General features: G+C 45.6%; 2 protein-coding genes across 3 annotated transcripts; both read right to left on the reverse strand.

Moving 5' to 3' along the window:
* Positions 1-9: 9 nt before the first annotated feature.
* nox1 (NADPH oxidase 1) lies at positions 10-6,709 on the reverse strand. 2 transcript variants are annotated; one of them, XM_030368285.1, is made up of 14 exons: positions 6,535-6,697; positions 6,303-6,398; positions 6,078-6,188; positions 5,772-5,856; positions 5,476-5,621; positions 3,119-3,312; positions 2,521-2,644; positions 2,326-2,418; positions 1,851-2,092; positions 1,512-1,674; positions 1,219-1,365; positions 980-1,104; positions 725-867; positions 10-618 (listed from the first exon to the last, which is right to left on the reverse strand). In XM_030368285.1, exons 1-13 carry the CDS (start codon positions 6,577-6,579, stop codon positions 741-743), a joined length of 1,698 nt encoding a protein of 565 aa, XP_030224145.1. In that variant the 5' UTR covers positions 6,580-6,697; the 3' UTR covers positions 10-618; positions 725-740. The 2 variants fall into 2 exon arrangements, 1 of the variants encoding a protein (XP_030224145.1); XR_003978300.1 differs by lacking the exon at positions 10-618 and having other exon boundaries at positions 744-867; positions 1,224-1,365; positions 6,535-6,709.
* Positions 6,710-9,569: 2,860 nt separating this feature from the next.
* Positions 9,570-18,004, reverse strand: xkrx (XK related X-linked). Its single transcript, XM_030368609.1, has 3 exons — positions 16,894-18,004; positions 12,105-12,364; positions 9,570-11,421 (listed from the first exon to the last, which is right to left on the reverse strand). Exons 1-3 carry the CDS (start codon positions 17,247-17,249, stop codon positions 10,595-10,597), a joined length of 1,443 nt encoding a protein of 480 aa, XP_030224469.1. The 5' UTR covers positions 17,250-18,004; the 3' UTR covers positions 9,570-10,594.
* Between the last annotated feature and the right edge of the window lie 119 nt (positions 18,005-18,123).

The raw sequence follows: 18,123 nt of genomic DNA on the forward strand, positions 1-18,123 counted from the left end.
AATGTCAAATTAATATGAAAGATATTTATTAAAACATTCGAAACACAAGGCTGTTCCAGTTGTACAGCATTTACAGTACATTTTTAAGCATGTTATGTATAAGACACACTGATTCATTAGAGATTTAATGAAATAAGTGAGGTTATGTTTAAGAATGGCAAGTAGAAGAAAAATAAAATTCAGTACATTAAGACATCCATGTCAAGGTAATTCATCAGGTAATAAAGGTCAATCATGTATGTGGTAACAGCCAGTTCCCCTTTCAATATTCTCCTTAACTACTGCAGTGCCCATTCATAACATGCATTTTTGGAACAATCGATTGCCTGGCTAGGGCTGCTTGCGGCTTTATCAAGAACCACACAACTTCACACTCGACATTGCACTTCCTTGCATCCCCAGCATTACACTTTCCAAGCGTAAAGTTGAACGGTTGAGAATTGAAGGAAAGATATGCAAACAGTTTTACATTTGACTGGAGTTTGACTCACCAGCCATGATTCACACCAATGTAACTGGAAGGAACCGGCCCTTGCCCCGAGCCATCCAGGAACTTCCAATCCAACCCAAAGCTTTTGTTATAGAAACTAGTTTGTTTTGGTTACTATCATTTCAGGTCTGTGGATAGAGGCAGGATCCAAAATGGTTGCATGTGAGGATGGTTCTTCAGGTCTGATAGATATTCAGGCCTTCATCGTTCGGTGCCTTGACGGTCATCACTCACCAAGGGGAACCCACGTCTAGAAATTCTCTTTGTTGAAGTAAAATCGAGTCTTGCGAGGATCCACGTCTGAGTATTTGGCACATTTCTTCTCCAACACCTTGGCTAAGACTGCTGGGCCACACAAGAAGGTTCCTACAGTAGATCTGAAAGGACACAATCAAAAACACCCAAGTTATTACAGCCCAGCTCTGATAAGGTCTTGTGCAAACTCACAAATTTCATTTATTTCCCTGAAAGGAAATTGTTCCCACTTACGACGGATTCTCTTTACGAACTTGCTCAAACTCTTTCTCCCAGTTGGGTCTTCCGTAATTAGTTTTTTGCTTGAGTCCAGTCACAACGTCTGTGTCCTCGTCAAAACGAACCATCACATGATCAGTCTATGAGAAAGGATGGATGGGAGAGTTAATCATGGACCTATGAACATTCCAGCTCTGTATGGCCTTTGGAAAGCCCGTAATTATTGAAGAGAGAATGAGGTATCGACCACGCACATGGCTCTGATCCCATCCGGTCAGGAAGAGTTTGTAGGTGAGGAAATCCCCCATTCCTCTCTCTTCCATCTCCTTCTCTAGCACCTGTAGAAGGTCTGCAAACCACTCGAAGGCATGGGTTTCCCGGCACAACCAGTAAAAGTAGATCTGCAACAAGGAAGCAGGGCGTAGCTTGCACAACTGCATACAAAGATTGGGCTGCAGGTCAAGAAGTTTTTCAAAACAATCAGTGCAGCGTTTTAAAAACACAAAAGCAGAGGACCGGTTTCACCTGACCTTGCCCAACTTGTTACCTTTCGAGTGCGCAACTTGGGGTCGGAATCCTTGAATTTGTACCAGATGGACTTGAGGATTGACGCGAAGGGGGTCACCCCGATGCCTGCTCCGACCAGCATGCTGACCTCATAGTCAAACACGTCTTCACTGGCTGTGCCGAAGGGACCGTCAACGCCCATTCTTAGGAAGAAAGGTGGATCGTTTGCTAGTGACAGTTTGAAACCGTGTTTGCAACATCAGGGTTTCTCACAAAGACAAAGACCTATAGATCGGCTAGATCATCCTGTTTAGTGCTTTGTGCTCGACACAAATAGATCAGTATAATGCGAAAAGGACAAACTAAAGGAGGGACTCACCTGGGTCCCTGTGTCCCCTCAGGCAGCTCTTCCACCATACTGATGAGCTTCTGTGTCCAGTCACCCACCGAGCGAATGTGGACGCTGAAGAAGTCCTCTTCGGGGGCAGAGGTCATGGTGAACGGATGCCACTCGAGATGGGAGATGGCGGGGCAGTTGAGGAAGACGTATTGGCCCACCTCCATCTTGAAACCAGCTTTCACCAACTGCAGCTCTAGCACCTTGGACGGTCTGATCACAATCTGGATGTAAACATTTTGAAAGACAAAGAAGGACTGAAGGTGAATAGCATAATACAACACGTAACGCAAACATAGATCCGTGTTGAATTTTCTTTAAAAATCAAACATGTTCAACAATTTTGGATAACACACACAAGACGGCCACAGAACTAGAAACACAAATTTTGAAGCGCAGTACTATGAAAATAAAAAACATGGTAAGATGTAATAAGAACATGGCAGCCATCCCCTACCTTCCTGTATTTGACCGTCTGCGTGTAGCGGATGAAGCGTAGAATGCGCTCGCACAGATACAGAAACATCGGACCGATCACCCACATCCACGTCTGAAAGTCACAGGGGAAGTCACGGTCAATCAAAGTAAGCGAAACATTGTGAACGACGGTTTCACACGACTAAACTGAAGGAGGAGGGTGAATTGGGCTCACCCCAGGGGCACCTCCAGCGAACTGAGGGTAAGGACACTCAGCGACCTTCCCCCAGCTCTCAATGCGGTCCTTACAGAGCGTGTAGTTGTGCTGTACCAAATTCTGCTGACTCCTCACGATGCGTCTGGGATAGGCAGGAGAGGGAGAGAGATGACCAATCAAGTAGATTAATATCAAAAGTCTGATGGCAAACTAGTTCAAATCTGGGAAAACGGGGCATTCCACTTTCTTTTGCTTCATATTTGCTTAGATCATTCATGGGGCTGGGAAGGGGATCTTTAAGCGAGTGATTGGCTATGATAGTAAGCATAAACTTGGCCAGCAGTGGTAAACATAACAAATCTGTGAAGGTTTCAAATCAACACTGTGGGATGAAGCTTTCCACCTATTGAAAGCTTCATCCCTTCACGGCAATTTGTTTTATCCGTATCATATCTTGGTAACGAAGCAGGAAACAAGCCCATATTTGGTTTCCGGTGCAGGCTCTATGCCGTCTCCCCCCGAGGAAGTTCTGCTTCAACACATTAGAATTGCTAGGTCCGGGATAAGCCAATCACAAACCCCGGATTCAAACTCCGGGTCCTTGGACCCTGCTTACCCTGCTCCGTGGATGACCAGGCCGATGAAGAAGATGACGAAGAGGTGATGTGTGTACCAGAAGACCTCGAAGTAGGACCGGCGGATGACCTCCATGGACGAGGTGATGATGAGGATGAGGCAGAGCGTGATGATGACGCCGGTAATTCCCGCCAGGCTGGTCATGGCGAAGTAGGTGGGGTTCTGCTGCGCGTTCTGAGGCCCAGAGAGCCACGGAGAACACACAAGGGATCAACGTTAAAGTACTGCGTGTGTGTGTGTGTGTTGTAAAGCCACAGAAAAATAAAAGTTACTGCAACATTTTCTCTCTGTCTGTGTGTGTGTGTGTGTGTGTGTGTGTGTGTGTGTGTGTGTGTGTGTGTGTGTGTGTGTGTGTGTGTGTGTGTGTGTGTGTGTGTGTGTGTGTGTGTGTGTGTGTGTGTGTGTGTGTGTGTGTGTAAAGGCACAGAAAAATAAAAGCTACTGTAACATTTACCATGGCTATTTGTGTATGTGTGCGTGTGTTGTAAAGCCACAGAAAAATAAGTTACTGTAACTTTTTTTCTGTCTGTCTGTCTGTCTGTCTGTCTGTCTGTCTGTCTGTCTGTCTGTCTGTCTGTCTGTGTGTGTGTAAGACCAGATCCACGACAGACATGGTTTTTGTCTCGAGGCAGCATGCTGGAGAGGAGTCGAGAGCATCACAACGACCTTTACATAGCCTTCATCGACCTCAGCAAAGCTTTTGACACCGTCAACCGCGAGTTGCTCTGGAAATACCTCTGCAAACTCGGGGTACCACCCAAGATTCATAGCATCCTACAGCAGCTGCATGACGGGATGCAAGCCAGAGTGCTCACAGGAGAACTCCAGTCAGAGTTTTCCAAGGTAAACGTTGCAGTGAAGCAGGGCTGTGTCTTGGCTCCGGTGCTCTTTAACATCCTCCTCTCCGCCATCACCGGCCTCTGTCACAGTGTCATGGGACATGAAGACGGTGTCCATGTGGAATACCGCCTCGATGGAAGCCTCTTCCACATCCGTCGGCTCCAGGCCCACACAAAGACAAAGACCCGGCAAATCTGTGAGCTTCAGTATGCTGATGACTGCGCCATCTTAGCTCACAGCCATGCAGCAAGCCCTTAACACAATATCCAGTCTGTACCAATCCATTGGCCTACAGGTTCACATTAAAAAAACCGAGGTCATGTCCCATCTCAACACCCCCGCCCCCAACCCCCCCCCCCCCCCACCCCCCCCCCCCAATTTCCACATGCACGGTGTTCCACTTAAAACAGTGGATCACTTCACCTACCTGGGCTCCACTTTGGCCTCATGCTGCTCCCTTGACACAGAAATACACACCCGGATCAAAACAGCCTCATCATCATTTGGACGCCTGCACAGCAGGGTTTTTGAAGACCGTAACCTGAAGGTCAGTACCAAGGTCGCTGTTTACAACGCGCTATGTCTCTCCACTTTGCTTTATGGGGCAGAGTCATGGACTCCATACCGCCAGAACATCAGCAACCTAGAGGCCTTCCGTATCCGCTGCCTGCAGAAGATACTCGGTGTGTCCTGGGAAATCCCCCATACAGACATCCTCAGCAACAGCGGCTCAATCTGTATGGAAGCAGCTGTGGCCAAAAAACATCTGCCCTGGATAGGGCACACCATACGCATGCCTGAGCACCGCCTGCCCCGCCACGTCCTCTACAGCCAACTGATGGGCGCAAGGCGCTCCGCTGGAGGGCAAAGGCGGCGCTTTAAGGACTACACCAGGGACCTCCTAAAGCGGGCCAACATCCCCCTCACACAGCTTGAAACTGGCAGGTAACTAGTTTGTAAAATTCACCAAACTAACCAAGACCGACGTTCCGAGAGGCGCATCCAGAGACACCAGCGGGCGGCTGGTAACTTCCTGATATCTGGTTTCCCTTGCTTCATCCGCAGACGAATGTGTGGCTCAAGGATCGGACTCTACGCCCATGAGAAGTGGCACCAGTGGCAACGTCGTTGACCCCCCCCCCCCACCACGCCCATCCCTGGAGCAAGCGTAATCATCGGACAGCTAATAGAGTGTGTGTGGATGTGTGTGTGTGTGTGTGTGTGTGTGTGTGTTGTAAAGCCACAGAAAAATAAAAGCTACTGTAACATTTTCTCTGTATGTGTGTGTGTGTATGTGTGTAAAGCCACAGAAACCAAAAAGCTACTGTAACATTTCCCACGGCTGCGCGCTTGCGTGCGTGCGTGTGTGTGCGTGTGCGTGTGTGAGCGCGCGCGTGTGTGCGTGTGCGTGCGTGTGCGTGTGCGTGTGTGTGTGTGTGTGTGTGTGTGTGTGTGTGTGTGTGTGTGTGTGTGTGTGGAACTGTTTGGTTAACTCACCACGTCAATGTTGCGGATGGGGTTCAGGTAGGTGGTGTTGTTACCGTCCGGCAGATCAGACAGCGCTGTGCTGAGTGGGTCGTACATTCTGCGCCTGCTGTTGTTGTACCACTCCACGTTCAGGAGGTGGGCGATGGTGTGGACGGCTGGCGGTCACAAACAACACCCCAACGCCTTAACAGTAGATCTCTCAAAGGGAACGTTTAACCCAAACCCTGAGAGACCATGTTCTCGGATTTAAAGGATGTTTTTCCCATGGTTTACAAATCTCAAATCTGTCAAATATTTGCATTTACCTGTCATCAGGCCAATCATATAGGCGACCAATTTATGGAAGCTTATGTTTTTGTCAAGCTGTTTCCTCATTGTTCTTCCACAGCACTAGTGGAAAAAAAATATTTGGATTATTCAACTATATATATATATATATATATATATATATATATATATATATATATATATATATATATATATATATATATATATATATATATATATATATATAAACAGTTATAACAGCTTTTTTATACCATGCAACCATATTATTTTCGTCATCATCATCATCATCATCATCATCATCATTGTTGTTAATTTGCTATTACCATAAAGGAGCCCCGGATCAGGGACAGCAGGTTGCGACACACCGGCAGTAGAATGAGCAGACAGTTGAAGTTGAGCACGGCAGCAGGGGCTCTGGCCCAGGCCAGGGCGGACTGAAGATCGAAAGAACAACATTAACATTGCGCCTGTGATACGATGAGCCTGCAGGCACACCAACTCTTCACTACCACCTTCACACAACGTATTTCAACGTGTAGGCTACTCACGCCGAGGAGGTGTCGCGTGTAGTAAAATTGATCTCCCAAATCGTAGAAAAAGTAAAACCAGACGAAGAGGAAAATGTTGATGCTCATCCAAACAACCTGTATCCCAAAAAAATAAATCAGGATTATTTTTTTTCATATTTCTGATGGAAGACATGTCGGACTAAACAGCACAAGCGTTGTTGGGTAAATAAGTAGCCTACTCTAAAACAGTAACGTGAAATAACGTTTTTACCAGTATGAAGGATGTAAGTCCATGGTTGATGATCATATTCCCCATATTGCTGAATCTGTGCCAACGCTTCAATGATCACATCTTAAACCGACCTCAAGTTATTATAAACACCTGCCTGAACTCCTCCTACTCACCACGTTGGGCCGGACAAAAGGAAGCGCACATAACATAGACCCGTTCCATGAGTCACGTCACAGAGAAGAAGGTTTCAACACTCCATTATTCCTGGACTGGGGTTGATCGAGAGGAATGAGGAAACAACCTTTACCGTGCACCTACTGCTCTAGATAGCCTAAAAGGAAATAAACGTGTTCCCACAAACACACAGAAAGACAGGCAGACAGACACATACACACGCAGACACATATACAGACAGACAGAAACATACACACATATGAACCTTTACATTTTGAGAACACAATGCATCAGAGTTATAAAAAACTCATTGAAGTCGTAAAGTCAATTTAAAAAAGAAAATACTACTCTCTAGAGTTAGGGTTTGTTCTTCACCATGCTGTTGGTGAAACCTTTTTGATGCGTTTGAAGTTTGAAAATGTAATCTGTCCTAGGAATCCATTGTATTTGCGGCCCTATGCCTTTACAACCAATCCTCACATTCACAAATTGATTGCTTACAACGCATCTGCAAATGTAGGTATCTTAGACCTGCACCATGTAGGTTTTAACATTAGCAGCCTCTAGTGGCTTGACTTGTAGCTACATTTATAGTAGAGCAGCCGCTTTCACGGAGGCCATATGGTATAAAGATGGTCCTCGTGCGGTCAGGGAGAGTAATAAAGTGTTGGTAAACTATTTGTTTTTTTTAAATTAAGCTAAAGATCCCTAACATGTTTCTGTCTTTCAACATAGTAAAATACTTGCAAGAGTGGCAATGTTGGTCAGTATGGTCGACGTGATGACAACTCAATAAGTGGATATGTCGAGTTCCATGTACAGATTACTGTTATTGTCTACCAGGGTAGATGTCTGTGGCTGTGTGTGTGTGTGTGTGTGTGTGTGTGTGTGTGTGTGTGTGTGTGTGTGTGTGTGTGTGTGTGTGTGTGTGTGTGTGTGTGTGTGTGTGTGTGTGCGCGTGCGTGCGTGCGTGTGTGTGTGTGTGTGCGCGTGTGTGAGTTGTTCATCTCCAAAGTCTACCACTGCATGGACCAGTAGCTGAGCTGGGCCGATGCTCAGCCTCTCCGCAGGGAGCGGTTTGAGGACCTGGCCTGTAAACCACGAGGGGGAACCCTCCCATCGGCTGCACTGTTCCAGGAAAGCCTTTGTTCATTACAGCGACGTCATAGGGTGGACTGTATGATGACCTCACCATTGGGCAGTGGTCCAACCGGAACACAGATTGCAAAATTGGCCAGACCAATAGGCAATCTTTTGGTTGAAATGCTGGACATCTGGGAAGCCAAAGAGAACTGTACGTTCATGTTTCTGAATAAAGGGCAGGCGGTGGGCATACCCCACCCTTTTTCCATTCAAATGAACAAAAGAGATACACACATTTTGTGTCTGTAAATATGATCAACTATCAAATTCAAAGTATTTGAAATAGGCTTAAGCAGCACTGCTAAAAAGATGAAGTAAAGGCACACATTGATATGACATGAAACATGACCTGAAGGTCACCATGTCATCATTGTAGGTCCCTTGAATGGGATACCAGGGAAGTCAACAACAATAACCTGTAGGCCAACAAACAACAGTGGAGAAACATAACAGTGTGTTTCGTGCTTATACCTCGGTGGACTTCGTTTGAAAAGGATTGTGAGTGCTTGTTAAATTTGCCTGCCTGCCAGGAAGACTCAACCTTCAAGTTCAAAGCTCTGAAGCAGATTCGATAGATCCTGAGGCAGACGCCAGATTGTCTTACAGGTTGTTACTGGTAGGCTCCTGGGATTGGATATATTTGAACAAGAGAACTAAAGGGAATTGCATGCTTATGTTCGCAGTTCGTGAAGTAAACTAACTTCTGTGTTGGTTTATATGGCAAGTGATTACATCATCTCTTATCGGTTTTCTTAGATTGCGAGTAGGCCCATTACAATTTTTAGGTTTATCGTTATGACGGGATAGGGATTAAAAAGAAAGATAAGGGTTTCAACCGTTGTATCCTCTGGTCTTTATTTGAGACATTGTACACTAGAGAAGTGTCAATAAACTAAGTAGGCTACTTGATCCACATCACCTCAATGTAGGAGAAGTGCTCCAAACGTAATGTTGTTCATCTCTTTTTCAACACGATGCATAATGATTTGTTTTCTGTGCAATCCTATCAAATCAATAAACAGAACTTCAGATGGTTAACCATGAAAGAAAATGCAATGAAATATATAAAATAAAAAGCGCAATACTATAAGTCTACAGAAGTTTGTGCGTTTCTATGGGTTAAATGAAGAAAACAAATATATAGTTTGTACGTTAAATACGCTTTGTACTTTAAAGATACTTTTAATTCATATGAACTGATTAAAAGTAGATAATTAAATGTATTTGACGTGTAGACCATGTGTGTACTTTTCCTCTGCAACATAACTTGTAGTCTCAGTGCCAGCCCCGAGTATTTGAAATGAGACACTATTGTTCAACACTAGCGTTTGCAAAGAATTGAGTTTCAAGGTGATAGCCACTTCTTGCATACAATTCTGATGTCTAGGGAATTCCATAATTTGGTGCTCATCAGGTCCCCCCCTGTGTGTGTGTGTGTGTGTGTGTGTGTGTGTGTGTGTGTGTGTGTGTGTGTGTGTGTGTGTGTGTGTGTGTGTGTGTGTGTGTGTGTGTGTGTGTTTGTGTGATGGCGATGGGGGATTCTGGTGCGCATGGTGATTGCAAAAGTGCAATTTGTTTTCAAGTCAGAATGCTGTTCAATATTTCCAAATGATGTTTCCAATTCAGACGTCTTGATTTTCAGATGTTTTGAATAAAGCATGATGTTTGGAATCAGAAGGATGTTTTGAGGTTTTCAAATGAAGCATGATGTTTTGAAGCACTTCAACACAAAAACATCCTGTGATGGGAGCCAGAGGTGTGTGTTAAGACAGTTTATTTAATTCGAGATTCAAGTAGACTACACATAGCAGAGGTCAAGGCACTGATGCTTACGATCAAGACATGAAAAATAACAGCATTACCTACGTACCAATACACATAAGATAGCTTTACTCCATAACAACAATTTGTATTAGCAGTGTTCATCTACACGTCTTCTATGGTTCATTCGGTTAAAATCTTTTATAGGTAGCACGGCAACACTTTACTGATTGATCCATGTGCAAAGGCAAAACTGATCAGGCAAACCTAAGTTAAAAAAAGCCTTGCTTTTCATAAATAGGAGTTAGTAGCATCGGTACGTAAACTTTAGGTTGACCTTTTTCTTGTCTCCTTTCCTTTTAATCAGGGGGTTTGATGGTGCAGCTTCATATTCAGTGATGGACGCAACGCAAATGTGCTGGAAAGAATCTTTTATAAAAAAAAATAATACAATAAAATAATGGAAACACCCCCTCCCCCCCCCCCCCCCCCTAAAGGCTTGAGCCACTTGGACCTAAGCCAACACACCTGGTTCCCTCTTCCTGGCCTGTTGCAGCAAATGCCCTCAAAGTAATCTTTGTGCACCGCCGACCCAACACTCAACACATGACATTCTTTCGAGCGCCTTGCACTCCCGGTGCCACAGCGATCATAACTGCTTCGGTAAATGAGTGGTGAGCTTTGCGTTTTGTCCGACGGCACCCTAGCTTGCGAAACCGGAGAACATAGTCTGAATCGTTTGACCAACACGACTACTCTGACTCGAGGCCTAAAGTCCACGGTGAACAACCCCTTCCTCGTTCCAACCACCCACCATCAGTAAAATCAGCGTGCTCCACTCCGTTTGAAAACAGGTCGGTGTAGCTGCATCGACTTCCATCGTGCAAAGTAACTAACAGCATGTCCCCCCGATGTGCATTCACTCCTAGGCGTCGTCCCATCGTCTATAGGTCCTTTCACGGTTTATAAAAGGTCCTTTCGTGTCAGATACCTCCTCCCTGAACCCTGGCCCTCGTCCTCATCAGGCCGCCTCCATGATGTCCAAGATGTCCGTCTCCCGGTCGTCCGGTCGGCTGGCGATGCCCGGCGGCAGCTCGTCCGCCACCAGCACCATGGTGGCGTTGGTGGAGTAGGAGTTGCGCGGCTCGCCGGACCCCCGCCCTCGCCCCCGGCCCTTGAAGCACACGCAGTGCAGGCAGTCGTGGACGTTGTGCTTGAAGAGCCGCTTGCACGGGTGGAAGTACTGGTAGAAGAGCAGCATGAAGAGCACGGCCATGCCGTAGCACACCACCAGCTGCACCACCAGCATGGGCGCGCACACGTACTCGTAGAAGTCCGACTTGTGGACGTACCACAGGCCGATGAGCAGGCAGTTCTCGGCGAAGCGGGCCGTGTAGTAGACGGCGAGGCGGTCCCAACGCTGCTTCTTCTCGATCAGCTCCCGGTGGCTCAGGTCCAGCTGCACGGCCGACCAGCAGAAGACGTTGATGCAGGCGTAGAGCAGCGTGAACATGCACAGCACCACCGTGGTGCCCAGCTTGGAGAAGTTCTTCTCCACGTTCTCGGGCAGCGTGCCCCTGCGCGCCCAGAACTCGGCCCACGGCAGGAAGAAGAAGAAGAGCAGGTTGACCAGCCCCACGGGGATCATCCAGTGGACGAGCGCCGTGCTGAACAGCACCAGGGACGTGATGCGCGTGGCGATCTCCAGGCCCCGCCAGACGATCATGCAGACGTAGGCGCCCGGGCGCAGCCGCACCTTGTAGTTGTCGTAGCGGATCTGGATGGCGAGCACGCTGCACACCAGGGCGCCGTACGTGATGGACACCAGGGTGATGACCATCAGGGCGACTGGAGGAACCAGAGCACACACACACACAAACAGGGATCCTTTAGAGAAGACACTGTACCCTCTGAGAATCAAGCCCACTATGGACTAAAAAGGACGACCAAGCGGTTTCCCTCAAAGTGTCTGAGCGCTGTCGTTTTCAGCCCTCTCTTGGGTTGTAACGCAGAGAACTGCTGACACCCAGTGGTATGTACGGAATATACCATCGACAAGGTTATCGTCATTTCTAATGGATTGATTGGCAAGTGCCCGTTATTACAGCAATTATGATGAGTCACCGTTACACTCAGGGAACTTTTACAACCATTCTGAGGAACTTGATGTGCTGTAAAAAAAAAAAAAGACATATGACTTGACTATTGTAGTTCCTTGGAATGTTGTTTAAACAGAAACTGGAGCCTGGTTGTGAATTAGTTAGAGAATTACGTGTGAATTTAAAATAAGTACGAGTAGGTCATTGAGTAGATTTACCCATAGATTCAGCTGTGGGTAGTCTTGTTTCTTAGGTTAGGCATGGATACTGCTAAATAATTACAACCAAGGGGATGCCTTATAGGGCACCATGTATACAAATATGACATTTTAAATATGTCATTGCTTCCTATCAGCTACGATTACACGAGAGTCAAGCCGATTAAAACTCAAGGCGGCTTCTTATCGGGGGGGGGAGGGGGGGAGTTCTTACCCCGTGTGGGGAGGAAGTACTTCTCCTGGATGGTGGCGTAGAGCTGCAGCGTGAGCTGGGGGGTGGAGCCCAGGAAGGCCTGGATCAGCGCCGTGCGCTTGAAGGCGTTGCGGTGAGCGGCCAGCTTGCGCTCCGAGTGTCCGATCTCCCACTCCATGGGCATGTCATGGCCCCGCTTCAGCCCGATCTTCCTGGAGATGGTGACGTAGGGCTCCTCTTTCTTCCCGGCCTTGTAGTAGACCACCAGCGCTTCCAGGCACCTGGGGTCGACATGGAGAAGAGAGCAGGGCTAGAGATGCTTGGGGAGGGTATATATTTTGACCCAGAGGGGGGCAGCAGCACACTATCACTCCTCATATTTCAGCTCAAGCTGAAAAGTGTGCAGATAACTTGCGTGTGTTGTAAGTCATATAAGGAGAATGTTTAGTGACTGGATGAAATGATGACCAAACTGATGACCTGATTCATGTGTAACATTACAGTTGGCAAAATCGATCTATCCGTCTGTTTGGACAAGTAACCCCATAGTATGGCTACTTGTTTAGCTTGCATTTCCCGGAGAGGGGAAATCTAAAGAGGTTAGGATCAAACACCTTGGAAACAATGGTGTGCTGCGAGAGCAGCAAACTTCAACCCTGACCACATGTGATTAGCATCTCTGCCCATTGCTATGCCTTATACAAATTAGCAGTGGAGCTGGTCCAAGTGTCTGGTGAGAGGTAGTGCTAAAACAACCAATTTCCTCTAAATCAGCAGGTGGCTTTAAAAAACAATTCTTTGGCAGGTTGATTTGTCATTTTCCATATCACAAAATATAATTGCCTTCTTGATTTTGGTTTTTAATACAGGAACTAGTACTTGAGTTAAAGTTCTCCATTAGCCAGTATACTCATGTAGATGTTGATATTTTAATATACTTTGGTATAAAGAATAAAAACTATTTGGTGGTGCGGAGACATGTTGTCATAGTGACCAAGATCGGTTTGGCTTAAAGTGACTCATGTTTCAAACTGAATATTCACCGGCGGTAAATAACGCATAGTTATCCAAATAGGGGTTTGTCCCAAAACAAATGAAAGTGGCCTGTCGGAATTTCTACAAGCTGCAATGCTGTTATCTCTAAATATGTCGGGCAACATTAGCATTCCCAACACCATGAGCATATTTTAGTACTTTAACTAATTGTGTGATTTCTTCAAAAACAAGTTATTCTAGTTTGTGCACAACACAAGTATGTGCACAACACACGTATTTCAGGAAACTCTTCTGCATCTGTGTCTGCAGGGGATTGTGTAAAAAGAGGCTCTCCAGTTCTACACTTCTATACAAGATTCAATGGCAAGGAACAACACCAACATATTGTTTTATGGTTATACTGTTAACAGACGATGGACAAGCTCATTTTTAAGTTTGTATTGGCTTGAGGTTTACAAAGTATATCAGAGTTATGTTGTCAGGACTGTGTATCACAGACTGTTACTGGCCGTTTATAAAATATATTGAGAAATGGTCTTCAGTATCAGTGTTCATTAGATATGATGACCCAGGCATATAATGGTTTGTATGGTTTTTATCCCCCCGCCCCCCAAATACCAGACCCTGAAAATATGTCCAACATGTATACTGGGCCTAAAGGTTGAGGAACCCTGGACTAAATAACGGAATGAGTGTGAAAATCCACTAGAGGGCAGTAAAGGGCAATGAACCAAACGTTCAACAGCATGAAGTGTCGGGTCTAAATAAGGCAAGACGTGGCTACATTTTGAGTCACAAGGTGAATGTAATGACTGTTAACCGTCAAAGAGAACATTGCTGTGGTCATCAAAAGACTTAGAATTCATAAATTGTCTCCTCCCTTTCTCCCCTAACTTCTGCATATCTTGTTTCATTATCATGCCACCATCTGACATATCTAAAAAGCTCATGATTTAGAAATAATAATAGCGTTATCGCATTTTTAAGCCATCCAATGGTTCTGGCTTTGATGTGATTCAGTGAGAACTCATTTATTTAGTGCAAGTTTCTTTAGAGCAGCTGTTCTTTGTAACACAGGCCACAGCCCGTGTGGATTCCCCAACCCAACACTAGAAGTAACAGAACAGTTCTGGAATGTTGTCTGTCTCTCCAAACAAGCTGCGGACCCAAGTTTGGACATAGTGGGTCCCTCATGCTATCGCAGTTGCCAACAGCTCAGCCGCCATACTGCTGACATTCAAAGTTCAGACTCAGCCGTCAGCCATTTTCAGTCCGTGTTATTTCAGCTGTCGCTTGGTGGACCCTTTCCCTGTGCTGGGAACCTGGAGAGCATACGCTGAATCACAAAAACACCTCCACAAACGCACCGTTCCGAGGAAACAAGACACTGCTCTTATCTACGAAGTTTGGAGGCATAATAGAATAGTCTGCAAGCTTCATAAATATGTTGATGCGACATAGTCAGAGTGATAAGTATCCCGTGCTTGGGGTAGTTATAGTGTTGTACTGTACTGCACGTTGATATAAGGGAGGATGAGCATAAGACTGACTCACTGCCAATTATCTTTTATGGAAACTGATCAAGAATGAGGATCTAGCTACGCTGAGTGTACCCAACGTGGATTCCTGATCGTGCGCGAGTGCTTATGAGGTGAAATTACCCTCTGAAGAAAAAATAAAAAAATAATTCGGAGGCCAGCCGAACAGATCAATATGGGAAAGCATTCAGTGCACTCTAAAATGAGACCGACAAGAGGCTGTCATAGCAGAATCTCAGTACGTGTCTGCACTGAATTCAGAAAACACAGATGCTATCACGCAGTACACATGGTGCAAAATTATCTCGTACAACTGGCACAGTAGCAAACGTTCTTTACGACTATTTACCATTTCGACAACAAGCCATTATTACACCCAAGCGACTTGCAGTGGACTGGGTGAGGGCGTTCGATCAACGATGCCTGCGATTAGAGTACCATTATTGCTCATACGAGCAGATGCATAAGAATGTGTCGAGGCCGAGGGGCAGACAGTCAAACAAATAAGACAGTGAGCAAACATCAGGCAACAGATACAGTGCAAACAGTAAAAAGAAGGTGCAGCCACTAAGGTAATGCTGTAGTATAATAAACTGAGGGTATCGGGATTCAAGCACACGCCCTTTAGGCTGGGAGTTACACACCCTAGCCCCTCAACTATCAATCCCGCATACAGTAATAAAGCATAATCGTCTGGGTAGTAAAATGTTAATCATTTTGAATATCCTCCTTTGAATTGAATAACCAGTTTGCTATAGACTTGCATCAAACTCTTAAATCCGTAGAGGGGCTTTCAACTAAAACTTGTAAAACTTTTCTTTTTTTAGGGAAGAGATAAACCCATTGTTAGGTCTAATTATACTACTTCATCTCTGCAAGCTGAGACTAGAGCAGTAATATGTGGTGTGCCATTTGGTAGCTAGTGTCCCCCTCTGCCTTGTCAATCCGGTATCCTGCTCCTGAGAGAACAAGTCCTGACCCGTTTTGACCGAAGACACCACCTAGCTATGCCCCATGCACTCCCAGGGCATGGGGAGAATCAACAAACAAATCGTAAACAAATCAACACTTCCATGGCAGTACAAGGGGGATCGTAAGGGAAGCAAAGAAAAAGCTAGCTCAGTAAATGAACCAAGGAGTACTGAGACATTTGTGAACAAAGTAAAATACAGAAAAATACTAGGGTTAAAAAAAGCAATGTTATTTGCTTTTCTCAGGAGACATCTGCCTGTGAAGCAATCAGCCATTGATAAAATATCCTGTGGCCAAATTGGATCATCTACTAGACAATAGCCAGATTATATTACCGGCAATGACCTCATACCCATGATCAACAGGAAAGTTGAAAAAAATTAAATAAAGTGCATTATCTTGCAGGTCAGCTCCTGCCTCTTAGATTTGATGTTATTATTGTCTCTGCTCAGCTCTTGAGGCATCTCAATCAAAAGTATTTTAAAATGGAAGCTTGCACAGTATAACCTAAAACCAATCATACATCTGTAAAACTGAACAGGTCATCGAACTACGTCACTACCCGGTTCGATTAACATTGTGTGACAGGCTTCCTGTCTGGGGGGTTGACCTCAACATCTAGCTACTGTGTAATTATAGAAGCAGAGCTATAAACGACCCTGGCCTCGCTCCCGACAGGCCTACCACTGTGGAGCTTCGGAGACCCTCTGGATGCAAATAAACATGTTCGGATGGCCTGAATCATGTAGTACTATCTATGCGATAGTACAATCACAAAGTGTGTGTGTGTGTGTGTGTCTTTATTTGACTATGAACAAATATATCAAAAAGGTTTAACTCAAACTGAATCTTCTTAGTTAGAAACAGCAGAACAACCCATCATAATTGTTTACATTGAATAAAAAATGAAGGCCACACCCTGTACTTCCTTGTGAACAGTGAAGTCTATGTCGGTTAAAAAGCCTGCCAAATCAAAGATCAGCACAAAGGGCCAGGATTAGTCTCTCCACCAATTGCTACATGGGAGTGGTGACTCAATATTTATCCAACAGGTTATGGACTCGGAGCACTTTGCATAGGCTACTCCCATTTCAGTTACTATAGAATGAATATAATAATAAATTTAGATTTAAATTTTGGTATTTACCTATCTGATTTACCCTATCTAAGTGGGTAGGTTATATATGGGTTGTATGGTTTAACAAGGTCAATAAGGTGCACTGCATTGCAATGGACTGGGTTCATGCCCAGTGGAAAGTACTGGTGGCCTTGGTGGGGACATACGCCTTCGTGGCTAAACATACCTAACCACAGGCCCCAGGAGGAGGAGATGCAAGAAGAGCACCAATGGACGGTCTCTTCCCAGGTCTCGATGGAAGAACGTCAGCGCCATCTGAATCAGGACAGCGGGCACTAACACGAACGAGATCGTGAAGCCCAGCCAGACGGTGTCCTCGGTCTTGTGGTACATGCTACACATCACCGAGGCAGTGATGAACTCGGCACAGTACAGCAATGTGGCCAGCACCACGCTGAACGGGGGCTTGATGCGACTTTGATTGACCACCAGCATGACTCCGTTTTCAATTGACGCACCATCGTGCTCGGATTGTTCGGCCACGTCTGGCGTCTCCCTTTCGATTGGGTCGTGGTCCTCCATGGCTGGTGGGATGGGGTGATAAGGTTATACGACGCACTTATCGCATATTGGGAACTTCTTCTGACCGCCGAAATGCACCGGTTTGAGTGAAAGATTCCTGATAGGATCTTCGTCTTCCTTGTATCACGTTACATCTCGTAAACAAGCACTTTGGCTCATGTTTTGATTGTTTACCCGGTATATGCTATCGCTGTTCGTACGTCATTCATCGTAGTAACACCGTTCTTCATTAATTTCAAACCCGTTTACTGTGTCGTATTCATCGTTATTACAGCGATAACGTTACATTGATTCACTTTAGGTAAACTTAAGTAAGCCCACGTCCATAAATGATCCACATATTATGTCCTACGTTGTTGTTGCAGTTGTTGTTGCAGAGAGTTCGGTAACGTTAATATCCACCACAACGCCCTGGCAATCGATCCTGGTGACCACAACAGCAGCTCATGATAAAATCCCTTCAAAGTAATGCCCCGCTTTTGCACTGCTCTGTTGTACTGGTTTACACAGGTGTGCCTTCAACTTGACGTGCTTTCGTAGTTCACAGCCTAGCCGCTCTCGTATCCAGCCTCTGGGTCCTAGTGCGACTATACTGATAGGACCATAATTATGGTGTTATCCCGGTCCACCACAATGTAATTTCCGGTCTCATACTTCCTATCCCACGAGAATAATCACATTGACAAGGAGGCTCAAAGACGAAGCAATATCTGAAACAAGCATGGCAACGGATATCACTCTATCGAAAGTAACTCCCTCTCTCTCGCTGGTGTCTCTCTCTGGCGTTATCCCGGTCCACCACAATGTAATTTCCGGTCTCTCTCGCTGGTGTCTCTCTCTGGTGCTATCCCGGTCTACCACAATGTAATTTCCG

Source organism: Gadus morhua, chromosome 10 (assembly GCF_902167405.1).
Source record: "Gadus morhua chromosome 10, gadMor3.0, whole genome shotgun sequence".
Taxonomy (NCBI): Eukaryota; Metazoa; Chordata; class Actinopteri; order Gadiformes; family Gadidae; genus Gadus; species Gadus morhua.